The 16,730-nt window shown below is 39.4% G+C and overlaps 1 protein-coding gene across 1 annotated transcript in view; it reads left to right on the top strand.

The window, feature by feature from the left end:
- Window positions 1–11,772, top strand: part of TPD52 (tumor protein D52) — a 257,001-nt gene extending 245,229 nt beyond the window's left edge. The window contains exon 3 of the mRNA XM_003831281.6: window positions 11,341–11,772. Coding sequence (XP_003831329.1) covers window positions 11,341–11,509 — 169 coding nt within the window. The 3' untranslated portion in view covers window positions 11,510–11,772. The remainder of the gene's footprint in view (window positions 1–11,340) is intronic.
- The last annotated feature ends 4,958 nt before the right edge of the window (window positions 11,773–16,730 follow it).

Genomic DNA, 16,730 nt, shown 5'->3' with positions numbered 1-16,730 from the left:
CATATAGAATGCTTGCTACATATAGTGTTTAGTGTAGTGCAGTGTTACAAAGTGGAAGTTCAAAAGTACAACACTGACAGAGATTAAAGAGTAACACGGGAACAGAAAACAGTAGCTCCATGTGTCCTCATATAGGAGAAAAGGGTGATTTAGAACTTGCCTACCTAGGGAAGTGATTAATATACTAAAATACCTGTGTTGCCTAGTTAATTAAGTGATCCTCCTATCTGAAACACAACTTAGCTGGCCATCTATCCAGGAAATCATGTCCAGAATAATCTTTAGCTTCAGATTTGAGTCAGATAAAGAAGCTAATTATGCATAATGGATATCTTTATCTGTAATAAGTCAGAGCACCTATGGATGTGGTAAGTCACTGAGAGTGTTGTACTTCATGGTCTACCAGAGTTAAATGATGATAGGTAGACTGAAAGATAATCAGATCTTAAATTTGTTACTGTACACCTGACCTACCTTCTGACTGTTTGGCTGACTGCTCTTTTTTTAATCTGGTTTCCAGCTTTCATGCTTTCTGGTGTTGGAGAACTATTAGGCTTTCTGGGTCACAGAATCATAACTTTTAGAAATGGAAGGATCTTGAAAGTCATCTAATTCAACCCTTACTGAATTCAAACTCCACCATTACCACAAAGGTCATCCATTTTGAAAATTCCCTGTGATTTCCACCATTAATACACAAAAAAACAACCTGTTCCCTTTCCAACCAGTTCTGTTAGAAGTTCTTTCTCGTATTAAACTGCTGTGAATCTGCCATCCTAAAGCTTCTACCCGTTTGTCTTATTTCTGCTTTTGGGGGGGTGGGGGCATACAATATATAGTCACATAAAATAAGTACCGTCACCTTTTTAATATTAAACCCTTGCAAATTCAGACAGGTTTAGGGTCCTCTTGCTGTTTTTTTCCAGTCTGCTAAATGCCTTCCTTCCCTTCAGTTCCTCATTCAACATAATACAGTATTCTTTCAGCGTCCTCTTCTTGATAGGTTCCGATTATCAATGACCCTCTAATTGTGTTGCACGGAGCAGGTCACAGTAGTCTAGATATGGTCAGAAAAGTGAAAGGAGATTGAGATTATTATGCAGATTATACATTAGAGAATAGAATATATACTTCTAATTCAGCCTAAAATTACATTAGCTTATTGGGGGAGCAAAACTACATTGTTGATTCTTATTGAGCTTGTGATGATCTAAAACTACCTTCTCACATGAAGTGGCTTTAAAGTGCTTGCTTTTCTGTACTTATGTAGTTGATTTTTATTTTTAATTTAACAGAATTTTCTAGGCTGCAGTACCCTCAGTTTTTAATAAAGAGCATGAACTGTAGTGTTTTTTTGTTTTGTTTTGTTTTGTTTTTTGTTTGTTTGTGAGACGGAGTCTCGCTTTGTTACTCAGGCTGGAGTGCAGTAGCAAAATCTCGGCTAACTGCAATCTCCGCCTCCTGGGTTCAAGTGATTCTCCTGTCTCAGCTTCTCAAGTAGCTGGGACTACAGGCATGCACCACCACGCCCAGCTAATTTTTGTATTTTTAGTAGAGACGGGGTTTCACTATGTGTTGGCCAGGCTGGTCTTGAACTTCTGACCTCAGGTGATCCGCCCACCTCAGCCTCCCAAAGTGCTGGGATTACAGGCGTGAGCCACCATGCCTGGCCTGTAGTGTTTAATTAACGTACTTAGGCTGGGCATGGTGGCTTATGCCTGTAATCCCAGCACTTTGGGAGGCCGAGGCAGATGGATCACTTGAGGCCAGGAGTTCAAGACCAGCCTGGGCAACATGGTGAAACCTCATCTCTACTAAAAATACAACAAATTAGCCAGGTGTGGTAGCACACACCTATAATCCCAGCTACTTGGGAGGCTGAGGCACAAGAATTTCTTGAACCCGGGAGGTGGAGGTTGCAGTGAGCTGAGATTGTGCCACAGTATTCCAGTCTGAGTGACAGAGACTGTGTCTCAAAAAAAAAAAAAAAAAAAAATATATATATATATATATATATATATATACACACACTCCAAATTGGGGGTGCAAAGGGCAAATATCAAACACGACCTATGGTCAAGTCACGAACTCTATTCTAAGCCCTGAAAGTCTCTTTTTGTTTTTAATTTAATTTAATTTTAGACAGGTGCTCACTCCATTGCCCGGGGTGGAGAGCAGTGGCGTGATCATGGCTCACCACAGACTTGAACTCCTGGGCTCAGGAGCTCCTCCTGCCTCAGCCTCCCCGGTAGCTGGAACTACAGGCACTCACCACCACACCTGGCTAATTTTTATTTTTTTTTTTATTTTGTAGAGAAAAGGGCTCGCTGTGTTGACCAGGCTGATTTCAAACTCTTGGACTCAAGCTGTCCTCCTGCCTCAGCCTCCCAAAGTGCTGGTATTATAGGTGTGAGCCACCATGCCCAGCCGAGAGTCTTTTTCAAATCTACTTAACATAAGCCTGGTCAGCATGGGATAGTAGTCTTTGTGCTCCACCCTTTCCCCTTCTGCTCCCTCATTGACCCTGGTTCTTGTCCTACAGAAAAGGCTATTTAAAGCACTCTGGATTGTGTGGAATCTGCAGCATGGGTCTGATTCTTTTATGAAAGATTTTTTCCTCTCTCTGACCATTGCCAACCTACATACTCTACTGCAATAACAGTCTCTTAAGTATTTGGCTTTCCAAAAGGGATCCATGAAGTCTCATCTCTTGTTGAAAAGACAAAGAAATCACGACAGACCTAAAGTAGTTCTTCCCACTGAGGGAATTAGTGGAATACGACTTTTCCCTCCATCTTTGCCTCCTGAGGTTGAGAGGAGAGGAGAGGGGATAGTCTGTCTAATTGTTGTTGGTATCCTCTTACTTCATATAGGTATTGAACAAGTGTTTATTGAAAATTCAACAATACCTGTTTAATAAGTAACTAATTCAGAGAGACAGAAACAAGATCTAACCAAACCTGAAAATAGGTGGTACAACAAATTTAGAAGTTTTCTGTTCTCTTAATGTAGTCGAAAGTGCAGGGGATTAGGAATCTGGAGACAGAGGTTTTACCATGGAAGGACATTATTAAGGACATTTTAGGGATGAGGAAATCAGGAAATAACATTTGCCATCAAGCAGTTGTCAAGCCAAAACTTGACTCTTGTGTATGGGGCAAGTGTTATGTTCTCGAGCATTGTGCTAGTGATTTTGAAAATCTTACGTCTTTTGGTCATGAAAGTACAACCTTAATGACAGTAAACCTTATGTAGCCAAGCTAAAATGATTCAGCCTTTTGTTTAGGTGAAAATACCTGTTAATCTCTTTAATTTTCATAATGGAAAAACAATTTTGCCCTGTCATAGCTGATATTTAAAACACATAGTTCTAACTTTGACCTTCTACATAATGTCTAAACTGCATGCACTTGTAAGGAAATTAAGGCTTGAAGTAAGCAAGATTCAGCCTGGCCCCAAACTACCACAAACCATTTGGAGAATAGCTGCTGAACGCATTAATCAGTGATTTTGTTGAACAGTCGGGAGACCAGACTCATACGGGAAGTGTTTTCCCAAATGTGCGTGAATCTCTAGCTCTACCCTATTGATTTTGCTGCAGCAGGTCTGGGTTGGACCCCAGGCCATCAGTATTTTCTTTTTAAGAAAAACAACTTTAAAAATACTCCACAGATATTCTGTGATAGCTCCCAGCTCAGGCTCCCCACAGATACACCAAGTCTGTCACTGTAAACTACAGAGTAATCTCTGGACCTTATTATCCCCTCCCTCTGCCCCAAATCCCCAAACTCAAAGAATGCCTTCAATGAGTTTTGCTCTCCTGTCATTTATTTTATATGTGTTGAAGGTTGCTACTAGACTTGTCCACTTGAATAGTATTCTAGTATCTTTAGTAAAACCATATTTGAAGTGACTGTCCTTTTGGTTGCCTATTGTACTTTATAAATAAGTATTGATGTGGTGAATTATGTAAGCTCCTATTTATTGTGTATTTATTATGTGCCATGCACTTTTCATACCTTAATGCCTTAAGCCTCTTGTCAGACTTGCAAGGTGTTGCATATTGCAGATGAGTAAACAGCCCAGAAAAGGTAGATTTCTTGTACTTGGTCACAGTCAAACCTCTGTGCTACACTGAAAAAACTTGTTTCAGTCAATAAATGTATATATTTTCTTTTCTCTTAAAATGAAAATTGCATACTCCAAAACGTATCCCTTTTTGCTTAAAAGTCGTAATACTACTGCCAAGTTTGATCCCAATTTTAATCATCAGCATATTTCAGGTACCTGAAAGCATTTACTCCTTCTGTTTCTTTGGTTGTTTTTTTCCCCTTTCCATATGTATGTATTCATATTTGACTAGCAAAAAATATTTAGTTTTTTAATAAAAATAGACTTGATATGATGGTTGTTAAGTGACAGGGTTTTCCTTTTCCTCTTTTCTTTTCTCTCTTTTTTTTGTTTTTTTTTTTTTTTTTTCTTTTCTTTTCTCTACAGGGTCTTGCTCTGTCACCCAGGCCTGAGTGTGGTGGTGTAATCTTGGCTTACTATAGCCTCAACCAGCCAGGCTCAAGCAATCCTCCCACCTTAGCCTTCCAAGTAGCTGGGACCACAGACGCCTGCCACCATGCCTAGCTAATTTCTGTATTTTTTGTAGAGATGGGATTTTGCCATGTTGCCCAGGCTGGTCTTGAACTCTGAACTCAAGCAGTCCTCCTGCCTCGGTCTCCCAAAGTGCTGGGATTACAGGCGTGAGCCACCATGGCTGGCCCTCCCTCATTTCTTGACACATCTTCTTTTGTAACTTGAGAAAAAATTATAACTGTCATAATTGATACCATTTATAATGTATTATATGCATATTCCACATTATTAAAAAATGAAATCATTTACTAGACATTTTTAAATCCTCCATTTTCACATTTTATAAAATAAATCAATGCTTGAACAAGAGACAAAACTTCTGTTTGCGGTGGCACAAAATACTAGCCCGGCAAGGTTAAAAAGAACTGGAAAATTATATATTCATAGTAGAATTTTAGAACAAGATTAAAATCTTTATCCAGGATAATTGCAGTTTGAGGAAATGTGTTTTGGTATATGAACAGTATCTTTTGCTCATTGCTGTGAGAGTATGTAGATTTCCAGTGGGCCAGTTATACATATTATTTGGCCTCATGGTAGGCACACTCTAGATAGTATTTTTAAGTGATAATCATTAGTTTTTTTTTTTTCAAAGGACTTTTGGGAATAACTCAGGTAGCAAAAATTATGATTATAATAATTTTTATATCTCAATTTACATCTTCTAATGGCCTGGGATAATAAATTAGGACTTAAGATGTGTGCTGTATTTGAAATTTTAATGATGACTAGAAATATTGGAGAGGAGTAGAACTTTTTGAACACCCTCTCATGTTTATTTTGTGAATCTTGGCTTCTGTGCTTGATGGTGTACAGTACAGATAGTACAGTGATGAACAATATTAAAACACATAGCAATACTAAAACACATAGTTTAAATAATTAGCCACTTATTCAATAGATTGTCTAGAAATAAGTTAGAGGTTATGTAATGTTACATGCTTATGATCATCTAGGGAATAAAAACAACAAATGAGAGACTCTTTATAGGCATCTTACAGATTGAATGGAAAGAAGCAATAGACTAGACAGGTCGAGGGAACATGGCAGATGGTACTTTGAAAAAGTGGGGCAAACCTGAAGTAAACCAAGTAGTCTGCATATAAAGATTCATTTGTTAATTGAATGTTCAAGATTATTACAGTGTTTTATATAGCTAATAAAAAGGCTTAAAAGTTTGCATTTTGCGTATACAATCAATTTTGCATGTAATATCACTTTACATTGTATCAATTGTAATTGATATAATTGTTTAAAAGTAGAATAAAGTCTTCCAACTGCAAAAGATCTAAGGTCTTTTCTGACCCTCTGCTTTTTAACAATGATGAAATTGAAGCCCAGACAGTTTATTCAAAGAAGAAAATACACACACATTCCTACTTACTCACACACATACACACAGGGACGTGGCTGCTGACTTCACATATAGATTGGTATGACTGTGAGCATTTGTATGAATTAGAAAAATAAACAAATTGATGTTAATTAAACCTTTAGAAATGTTTTTCTTCCTCTTGAAAAAAGAGAAAATGGAAACTTTTCTTCTGTAGTCTTAAAACTCTAATTAAGGAATTGTGAGAAAGCCAGAAAAATATCTGAATGATTTTAACTTAGTAGGATGAAAACATAGATGGTTAATGATTTCAAAAGAACTATTTTAAAACTTCTGAGAATTATGATTACAGCAAGACAGCTAATTTGACTAGCAAAGTCAGAATTCCTCACAGTATTCTCTTTGGATACCGAGGTTCAATCCAAGCTTTGTATTTGTTGGCTTTGTATTACTTAATATGTTTATATCAAAGAACTAGTCAGAGAGATTCTCTCTATTTTAAGTCTGTGAGAACCATCAGTAGCATGCACTGACAGATGTTAAAGAATGTCTGTGGAAAGAATGTCAGAAACCTCTCCAAAGGAAAGTCTTTAAACCATGCCCTTAATACAGAAATGCAAAACCAGATTTAATTGCCCTTTTCCTATACAGCTCAGACATGCAGTCTCGTTTACTGCAGCATATGGCCTGAGAAAGTGCACAGTGGAAGAGAGCAGTCTTGGTAAAGGCTGAGATTGAATCCATTTAGGCTGGGGTTCACAAAGATCAGTCAGAAGCAAGCACTTGAAGTTAAAAGAAACACACCAAGCAGTAAAAACACAGGCTATTTTCGTTTTGAATGTGCTCAGTGGAGACATCCTATTTGCCTTTCAAGACAGCAGTATTCTTTGGTTTTAATAGGAAATACGAGATTTCTGAAAAACTGCTGCCTGGGGGGCTTTTTCCCCAATTAAAAAAAATATAAAAAATAACATTGCATGAGGCAGTAGATATTGTTTTTAATGATAATTTATTTGAAAGTAGCCATTTTTCTAATGGATAATATTAAAATAATGAGTTGAATAGCAGCAATATGGCTTATATTTTACTTCATAGGAAAGACATTATAAGACTCTATGGAGTGATAAATTCTTACCACTCCTAAAGGGATTATGTTTACTGTTCTTTCAAGAGGTCATAGGTAATTGAAAACTTAAGGAGGAGCAGAAGAATCTGTGAATCCTCTTACACCACTGTGTGGCATTAGGCCAGTAGCTTTACTTCCGTGTGCCATAATTTTTCTATCTGTAACATGGAGGATATCTCTAGTTTTTTAAAACAAAGACACAAAATATTACCTATGATGTCAAATACACATATATACATATATGCATATAAACATATAGAAGGACTAGAAAATGTGACTGACTTCATCATTTTCCAGATTTTACAAAAGGACATTTATTTCTAAAATCAGAAAAAGTAACTTCTCAAAAAAAAGCTGAATAGCCTAAATGTTTACTTGATGGACCCATACGTAAATTTCTTCAGAATACCCAAATATTATGTGGAGACTAGTCATATGTAGTCTACCAAAATTATTTTGCAGTGACTTTTTTGAGAACTTTGTCTCTTCATTTTCTGTTTATATAAAGTTATTTTAATTTTAAAATTAAATTAGAATATATAAAGTATATATTTAGACTGTTAAAGATTTGTGATTTTTAACCAGCAGTACTTCCACTCTTGCTATTCTATAATGTTGATGTTTAACTTTTAAAATAATTGATTGAGGAAGAAAGGCAAATGGGTATCAGTTTTCATTTGGTATTATAAAATACTTGAATATTTTATTGACTAAATTGAGTCATCATATGTTATGGCTGGCATTACATTTTCATTCATAATTTATTTTTTAACTAATAAAAATTGTACATATTTATTGGGTATAACATGCTATTTTGAAGTATGTATACATTGTGGGATAGCCAAATCGAGCTAATTTACAAATGCATTACCTCATGTACTTAATCATTTTTGATGATGAGAACACAAAATATACTCACTTAGCAATTTCCAGGTCTACAAACATATTATTAACTGTCATCACCATGATGTACAGTAGATCTCTTGAACTTACTCCTCCTATCTAACTGAAATTTTGTATCCTTTGACTAACATCCTTTGACCTGGTAACCACAGGAGCTGTAGTTCTCTCTACTTCAAGGTGTTCAACTTTTTTAGATTTCACATATAAGTGAGAGATCATGTGGGGTTTGTCATGCTGTGCCTGGTTTATAAAGTCCTCCAGGTTCATCCAACTGGCATTACATTTTAATAACAATGCAACCAATCCCAAATACTGAGTACTTTACACTTAGACATTTTTCCATTTTGCTTTCGTAAAATTTTACTTTAAAATAAAGTTTTAGCAAATCAATAAACGTAATCCAGCATATAAGCAGAACCAACGACTAAAACCATGATTATCTCAATAGATGCAGAAAAGGTCTTTGACAAAATTCAACAACCCTTCATGCTAAAAACTCTCAATAAATTAGGTATTGATGGGACGTATCTCAAAATAATAAGAACTGTCTATGACAAACCCACAGCCAATATCATACTGAATGGGCAAAAACTGGAAGCATTCCCTTTGAAAAGTGGCACAAGACAGGGATGCCCTCTCTCACCACTCCTTTTCAACATAGTGTTGGAAGTTCTGGCCAGGTCAATCAGGCAGGAGAAAGAAATAAAGGGTATTCAATTAGGAAAAGAGGAAGTCAAATTGTCCCTGTTTGCAGATGACATGATTGTATATCTAGAAAACCCCATTGTCTCAGCCCAAAATCTCCTTAAGCTGATAAGCAACTTCAGCAAAGTCTCAGGATACAAAATCAATGTGCAAAAATCACAAGCATTCTTATACACCAATAACAAACAGAGAGCCAAATCATGAGTGAACTCCCATTCACAATTGCTTCAAAGAGAATAAAATACCTAGGAATCCAACTTACAAGGGATGTGAAGGACCTCTTCAAGGAGAACTACAAACCACTGCTCAATGAAATAAAAGAGGATACAAACAAATGGAAGAACATTCCATGCTCATGGGTAGGAAGAATCAATATGGTGAAAATGGCCATACTGCCCAAGGTAATTTATAGATTCAATGCCATCCCCATCAAGCTACCAATGACTTTCTTCACAGAATTGGAAAAAACTATTTTAAAGTTCATATGGAACCAAAAAAGAGCCCACATCGCCAAGTCAATCCTAAGCCAAAAGAACAAAGCTGGAGGCATCACACTACCTGACTTCAAACTATACTACAAGGCTACAGTAACCAAAACAGCATGGTACTGGTACCAAAACAGAGATATAGACCAATGGAACAGAATGGAGCCCTCAGAAATAATGCCGCATATCTACAACTATCTGATCTTTGACAAACCTGACAAAAACAAGAAATGGGGAAAGGATTCCCTCTTTAATAAATGGTGCTGGGAAAACTGGCTAGCCATATGTAGAAAGCTGAAACTGGATCCCTTTCTTAACACCTTATACAAAAATTAATTCAAGATGGATTAAAGACTTAAATGTTAGACCTAAAACCATAAAAACCCTAGAAGAAAACCTAGGCAATACTATTCAGGACATAGGCATGCGCAAGGACTTCATGTCTAAAACACCAAAAGCAATGGCAACAAAAGCCAAAATTGACAAATGGGATCTAATTAAACTAAAGAGCTTCTGCACAGCAAAAGAAACTACCATCAGAGTGAAGAGGTAACCTACAGAATGGGAGAAAATTTTTGCAATCTACTCATCTGACAAAGGGCTAATATCCAGAATCTACAATGAACTCAAGCAAATTTACAAGAAAAAAACAACCCCATCAAAAAGTGGACGAAGGATATGAACAGATACTTCTCAAAAGAAGACATTTATGCAACCAAAAGACACATGAAAAAATGTTCACCATCACTGGCCATCAGAGAAATGCAAATCAAAACCACAATGGGATAACCATCTCACACCAGTTAGAATGGTGATCATTAAAAAGTCAGGAAACAACAGGTGCTGGAGAGGATGTGGAGAAATAGGAACACTTTTACACTGTTGGTGGGACTGTAAACTAGTTCAACCATTGTGGAAGTCAGTGTGGTGATTCCTCAGGGATCTAGAACTAGAAATACCATTTGACCCAGCCATCCCATTACTGGGTATATACCCAAAGGATTATAAAACATGCTGCTATAAAGACACATGCACATGTATGTTTATTGCGGTACCATTTGCAATAGCAAAGACTTGGAACCAACCCAAATGTCCAACAATGACAGACTGGATTAAGAAAATGTGGCACATATACACCATGGAATACTATGCAGCCATAAAAAATGATGAGTTCATGTCCTTTGTAGGGACATGGATGAAGCTGGAAACCATCATTCTCAGCAAACTATCGTAAGGACAAAAAACCAAACACCACATGTTCTCACTTATAGGTGGGAACTGAACAATGAGAACACATGGACACAGGAAGGGGAACATCACACACCGGGGCCTGTTATGGGGTGGGGGGAGGGGGGAGGGATAGCATTAGGAGATATACCTAACGTAAATGACGAGTTAATGGGTGCAGCACACCAACATGGCACATATATACATATGTAACAAACCTGCACGCTGTGCACATGTACCCTAAAACTTAAAGTATAATAATAAAATAAAGTTTTAATTTTAGAAGGAAAATGTATCTGAAACTTCTTTTCCCCTTGATACTCTCTGACTTTAATTGACAAATTAAAGCAAACACCAGTTTTAAGAACTGTCTTGCTTGAATTTCCGTTTACTGTGGTTTTAAAATCTTTAAAGGCAACTTTTAAGATGAAAATTCTAGAGCTGGCAGTGACTCACACCTTTTATCCCCAAAATTTAGGAGGCCAAGGTGGGAGGGTCACTAGAGGCCAGGAGTTTGAGACAAGCCTTGCCTGGGCAACATAGAGAGACCCTGACTCTGAAATTAGCTGGCCGTGATGGTACATGCTTGTAGTCATAGCTGCTTGGGAGGCTGAAGCAGGAGAGTCGCTTGAGCCCAGAAGTTTGAAGTTACGGTAAGCTCTGATTGCACCACTGTACTGCCGCCTGGGTAACAGAGTGAAACTCTTTTTTTTTTTCAAAACAAAAAGTTGGGTGATGGGGGCTTTTCTGATACAATCAAATTACTTTTTTGTCAAATACAGCTATTTCTAAGATACCAGTGTTAACTTCATCTTGAGCTAACACAAATTAAAATTGGAATTTGGTTGTTGTTATTAAACTAGTTGTTCATGTTATGATATTCAGAATTAATGGATTTTTTTTTTTTAACTATTTAGGAAATACCAGAAAGGAACCAGGGTCCGGTTGCGGCTATTAGATCTTGAACTTACGTCTAGGTTCCTGGGAGCAACAACAGATACAACTGTACTAGAGGCTAATGCAGTTCTCTTGGGAATCCAGGAGAGTAAAGACTCAAGATCGAAAGAAGAACATCATGAAAAATAAATGAACTTTGCTTAGTGGACTGACTCCTTTGCTGAAGTCAGGTATTCATCAAGAATGCAATTAGACTAATTGCGAATAAATGATTGAATGAAGATATAATAAATAAAAGCTATAATTATAGATAACTCTTATTAGAATTTTCTTTAGCAATATTCCCACCCCCCACCCCTTGTTTTGCTCTTAATGTTTTTTTCCTTTGGTGGGGATAGTATACACTGTACTAAGAAATTATCATTCAATAAATACGTTTTGAGTGCTGTCTATGTGCATGGTACTAGTTTAAACAGCAGTAAACAAATTAGACAAAATTGCCTGCCTTTTGGCCCTTACATTCCACTGGGGATAACAGGCAATAAATAAGTGAAATATATAGTATGTTAGACAGTGATACACGGCTAAGGAGAAAAAGGAAGCAAGGAATGGGGTTACAAGGTGTCTGAGTGACAGGTTGCTAGCTACATGGGTCTCTGAAGAAGAGTTTTCCAGCAGAAGGAGCGACTAGTGCAAAGCCCCTGAGACACAACTGCATCTATCCAGATTAAGGACCACGGAGGAAGCCACTGTAGGAGCACAAAAAAAGTAGGAGATGAACAGAGAGGTGAGGGAGGCTCCGTAGGTCCTAGTATGCACTTTGGCATTTATTTACTGATTGAGATGGCAGGTCATTGGAGGATTCTGAGCAGAGGAAGGATATAATCTGACATTTTAGCAGGATCCCTTTGAGTAAGTTAGCTGCGTAGACCTAAGATGAACAAGGACAGCCACAGCAAGACCTGTAAGGAGACTATCCTAGTAATCCAGGCAGGAGATGATGGCAGCTTGGACCAGGGTAGTAGCAGTGGAATTGATGAGAAGTGGTTGAAATCTGGATATATTTTGAAGATGGAGCCCGTGGGATTTCCTAACACATTGGATATGGAATATGTGAGAAAGAAAGGAGTGAGGATGACAACAAGGTTTTTGGCCTGCACAACTGGAAGACTTTCATTGCCTTTAACTGAGGTAGGTAAGAGCAGGTTTGAGAGAACTATTCAGAACTCAATTTTGGACATGTTAAATTTGAGATGCATATTAGGCATCTAACTGGAGATGTTCTGTAGGCAGTTGGATATATGGCTCTGGAGTTCACGGGAGAGCTCTGGATGAAAGAAAGATACTTGCAAATCATAAACATGTAATCATACTTCACAAATGATGTAGGTCAAGAAATAGGCGGGGTTCTTGACCTGGCTTGGGCAATTTCATTTCTTATGGTATCAATTGAAGTCACCTGGCTGGCTGCTCTAGTAGAGTCCAAGACAGCTTCACTCACATGTCTAGTACTTTGGCAGGGGTGCTTGAAAGGTTAGGTTCAGCTGGGACAGTCAACCAGAGCACCTACACATGGCCCGTCCAGCATGGCAGTCTTGGGGTAGATGGCTCTCATGATGCTGGCTTTCCCCAGAGGGAGCATTCGATAAGAACCAGGCCAACACTATCTGACCGAGCGCAGGAAATCACACAGCTACACTTCTACCCAGTTGGTTATAAACAAGTTATAGGGTCTGGATTCAAAGGGAAGGAATAAGACTCCACCTCTTAGTGGAGGTGTGACAGTGTCACAGTGTAGAAGGTCAGTGAATTAATGATACTGTGGCAAAAGAGTCTGCCACACCACCCCTTCCCAGGGTCACACCCAATGGCCACCTCTGCAAAGTCTCAAATCCAGATTTTAAGCCCTCCACTCACTATCCTTCCTGCTCCCTTAATTTTGTGTACCCAATTGAGCACTTTTTCAAAAGTCTTTCAGACTCCAATCCCCATTGACTCCCAATTTTTTCACTCATCATCATGTTCTCACTATCCTCTTCATCCAGCTTTAGAGTCTGGGGCACATCACTATGATGACTCCCTTGCAAACAAAACACCGTTGGGTCTCCTCCCTCCCTCCATTTTTCACCTGGCATAACTTCAACCCTGATTAAATGTCTACCTGCTTCATTCCTGCACCTGAGCTGCTCAGCATTACAGGAGAAAACCTTACAATTACATTGATTGGTATCACTTTAAATCTGGAATTTCAGGTTAAGATGTCAGGTTAATACATACATCTAATTTTATTCCCTCCAAAGCCTCACTAAAATTACAACAAAGGGAGATGGACGGATGAATAGGAAGATAGATGATTGATTGATTGATTGATAGAGACACATGAATACTCACAGCAAAAAAAGTCAAGTATGAGAAAAACAGGAAGAGAACAAAATTTTGCAATCTGAAAATAGATGGATGAATAGACATTTACATAGCAGAACAGAGAGACACATTCTTAGCTGTCAGTGCAGAAAGGTGAAAACCAACCTGATTTACTGCAGAATCCTCAGAATATTCAGGAACTGGCAGAACCAGGTACTTCTAGATCTCAGAGTGAAATGGGGTTAGGGGAGGTCAGAATAAAGAGATTTGGGGTCCAGCCATGGTGGCTCACGCCTGTAATCCCAGCACTTTGGGAGGCCAAAGTGGGCGGATTACCTGAGGTCAGGAGTTCGAGACCAGCCTTGCCAACATAGTGAAACCCCATCTCTACTAAAAATACAAAAAATTAGCCAGGCCTGGTGGTGCACACCTGTAATCCCAGCTACTCAGGAGGCTGAGGCAGGAGAGTCGCTTGAACCCAGGAGGCAGAGGTTGCAGTGAGCCGAGATCATGCCATTGCACTCCAGCCGGCGCAACAAGAGCGAAACTCCATCTCAAGGAGAAAAAAAAAAAAATTGGGGTAAAAGGTAAAAAATAACCTAGATTCCTTTCCCCATTCCACTTAAATGATGTGGCAGCCCACTTCCACCCAAACTGGCTGTTTCTCTCCCTTTCCAGCATGATTCTGGCAATTTAGTATTTGGACTTTGCTATCTGCCTTCCTCTATAGAAACAATTGGGGGTGGGGCGGTAAAGGAGTGGGCCAAATGCACATACACAAATGCACTAAACCGGATACTTCACTGCTCTGAAGACTGGAAGCCAAGGAGAGTATTGATTAAGTAATATCTTTTTTTTTTTTTTTTTTGAGATGGAGTCTCGCTCTGTCACCCAGGCTGGAGTGCCGTGGCACGATCTCAGCTCAGTGCAACCTCCGCCTCCCAGGTTCAAGCAATTCTCCTGCCTCAGCCTCTTGAGTAGCTGGGACTACAGGCACCCGCCACCACACCCAGCTAATTTTTGTATTTTTAGTGGAGACGGGGTTTCACCGTGTTAGGATGGTCTCGATCTTCTGACCTCGTGATCCACCCACCTTGGCCTCCCAAAGTGCTGGGATTACAGGTGTGAGCCACTGCACCTGGCCTGATTAAGTAATATCTTAAGAACAGTGGTCAGGAAAGAAGACAGAGTCTATACCTTCTGATGTTTCAGATTTGCAACAAGACCCTATATTCCTATTTTCAAAGTCTCACCACCAGAAAATTCTTCCTCGTCTCTTATGACACCAATCTAAAGGCTTCTTTTTAATCTAAAGTTCCCAGGTGTACTGGGTTGAATAATTCCCCCACCCCGCAACCTTCTCCCATATTCATGTCCATCTGGAACCTGTGAATGTGACCTTATTTGGAATAGGGCCTTTGCAGATATAGTCAAGATGAGGTCATGCTGGATTGAAGTGGGTCATACTGAATGCAGTATGACTGGTGTCCTTAGAAGAGGAGGTAAGCTTGGACACCGACACACGGAGAGTGCCATGTGGCTTGCTAGGGAGACATGGTAAGTTCTGCTGCCACGAGCTAAGGATTGCCAGCAGCCACCAGAAGCTAAGAGAGCTGCATGGAACAGGTTCTCCCTCTGAATACTTTAAGCAGCAATCAGTACACCAACACCTTGATTGCAGACTGCCGGCCTCTTGAACTGTGAGAATAAGACTTTTTGTTGTTTTAAGCCATCCAATATGTAATATGTTAGGAAAGCCCTAGAAAACTAATTACACCAGGCATCTCTAAGACATACGATGTCTAGTCAGGGATTGATTTCCCAGCCTGACTCAGAGAGCAGCTATCCATCTCTCCCAATGCCTTGACTCCGTGATTGCCATTTGCAGCCCATATTATATCTCCAGTTTCCTGTGCTCCATTCTTTCTTGGTTTACTTTTATATTTTGGTCCAGCATTGCCCTCTTTTACAGCCTGAATGAAAACATCAGTGGGTCCTCCAGCTATATTCAATCTAGTGAAACCAGCTCCCCAAACCCCAGTTACCTAGTTCAAGTCAGCCAGGTTGAGATAGCCTAGAGAACCAGTTTTCAGGGAGCAATCTTCATTCTTTTAATATTATTAAAGTAGGGCAACTATTTGAATCAAGCCAATACCTTTTTTCTAAGTCAACATGCCAAACAAACAAAACTTACAGTGTTTCTGTGTCAGCTCAGGCCCTCCAGGAAACAGACACCAAGACAGAACTAGACGTGCAATTCTGGGAGAAATGCCAGTGAAGGATAAAGAGGAGAGGGAGCAGGAGTAGACGGGAGAGCCTCAAGCTGTGATGACGATCTGACACCTGTATAGGGAGGTTGGGTAGGAAGAGTGTCCGGACTGCAATGCAGCTCTGTGAAATTCTCAGCCAGGTTAATGGGGAGTGTCAGAGCAAAGATTGCCCATTAGAAGAGTTCCATAGTAGGCAAGAATGGCCCATCTCTCCTACTCCCACCGAGCTCAGTCATTGGAGAGACCCAGGGAGTGTCACCTCAGCATGATACTGCTGGATTCTGAAGGTTCAGCAGCTGCAGGCTGTCTGCACACTACAATCCTTGAATCAGGCTCTCTCTCTCTCTTTTTATTTATTTATTTATTTATTTTGAGACGGCATCTCACTCTGTTGCCCAGGCTAGAGTGCAGTGGCGCGATCTCAGCTCACTGCAACCTCCGCCCCCAGGGTTCAAGCGATTCTTCTGCCTCAGCCTCTTGAGTAGCTGGGATTACAGGCGCCCACAACCACACCTGGCTAATTTTTTGTATTTTTAATAGAAACAGGGTTTCACCATGTTGGCCAGACTGGTATCAAGCTCCCGACCTCAGGTGATCACCTGCCTCGGCCTCCCAAAGTGCTGGGATTACAGGAATCAGGATCTCTTAAAAGGAGATCTAAGGGTGTATTCCTAGGGTTACTGCAATTTTCAAACATACAAGTACTGATATGAAGACTACTGCCATTCTGATTTGTCTCTTGGTTTTCGGAACAAGAATATAAGCTTGAAATAAGT

Source organism: Pan paniscus, chromosome 7 (assembly GCF_029289425.2).
Source record: "Pan paniscus chromosome 7, NHGRI_mPanPan1-v2.0_pri, whole genome shotgun sequence".
Classification (NCBI taxonomy): domain Eukaryota; kingdom Metazoa; phylum Chordata; class Mammalia; order Primates; family Hominidae; genus Pan; species Pan paniscus.
The sequence above is the reverse complement of the archived record's forward strand: the minus strand, read 5'-3'. Positions and strand labels throughout refer to the sequence as shown.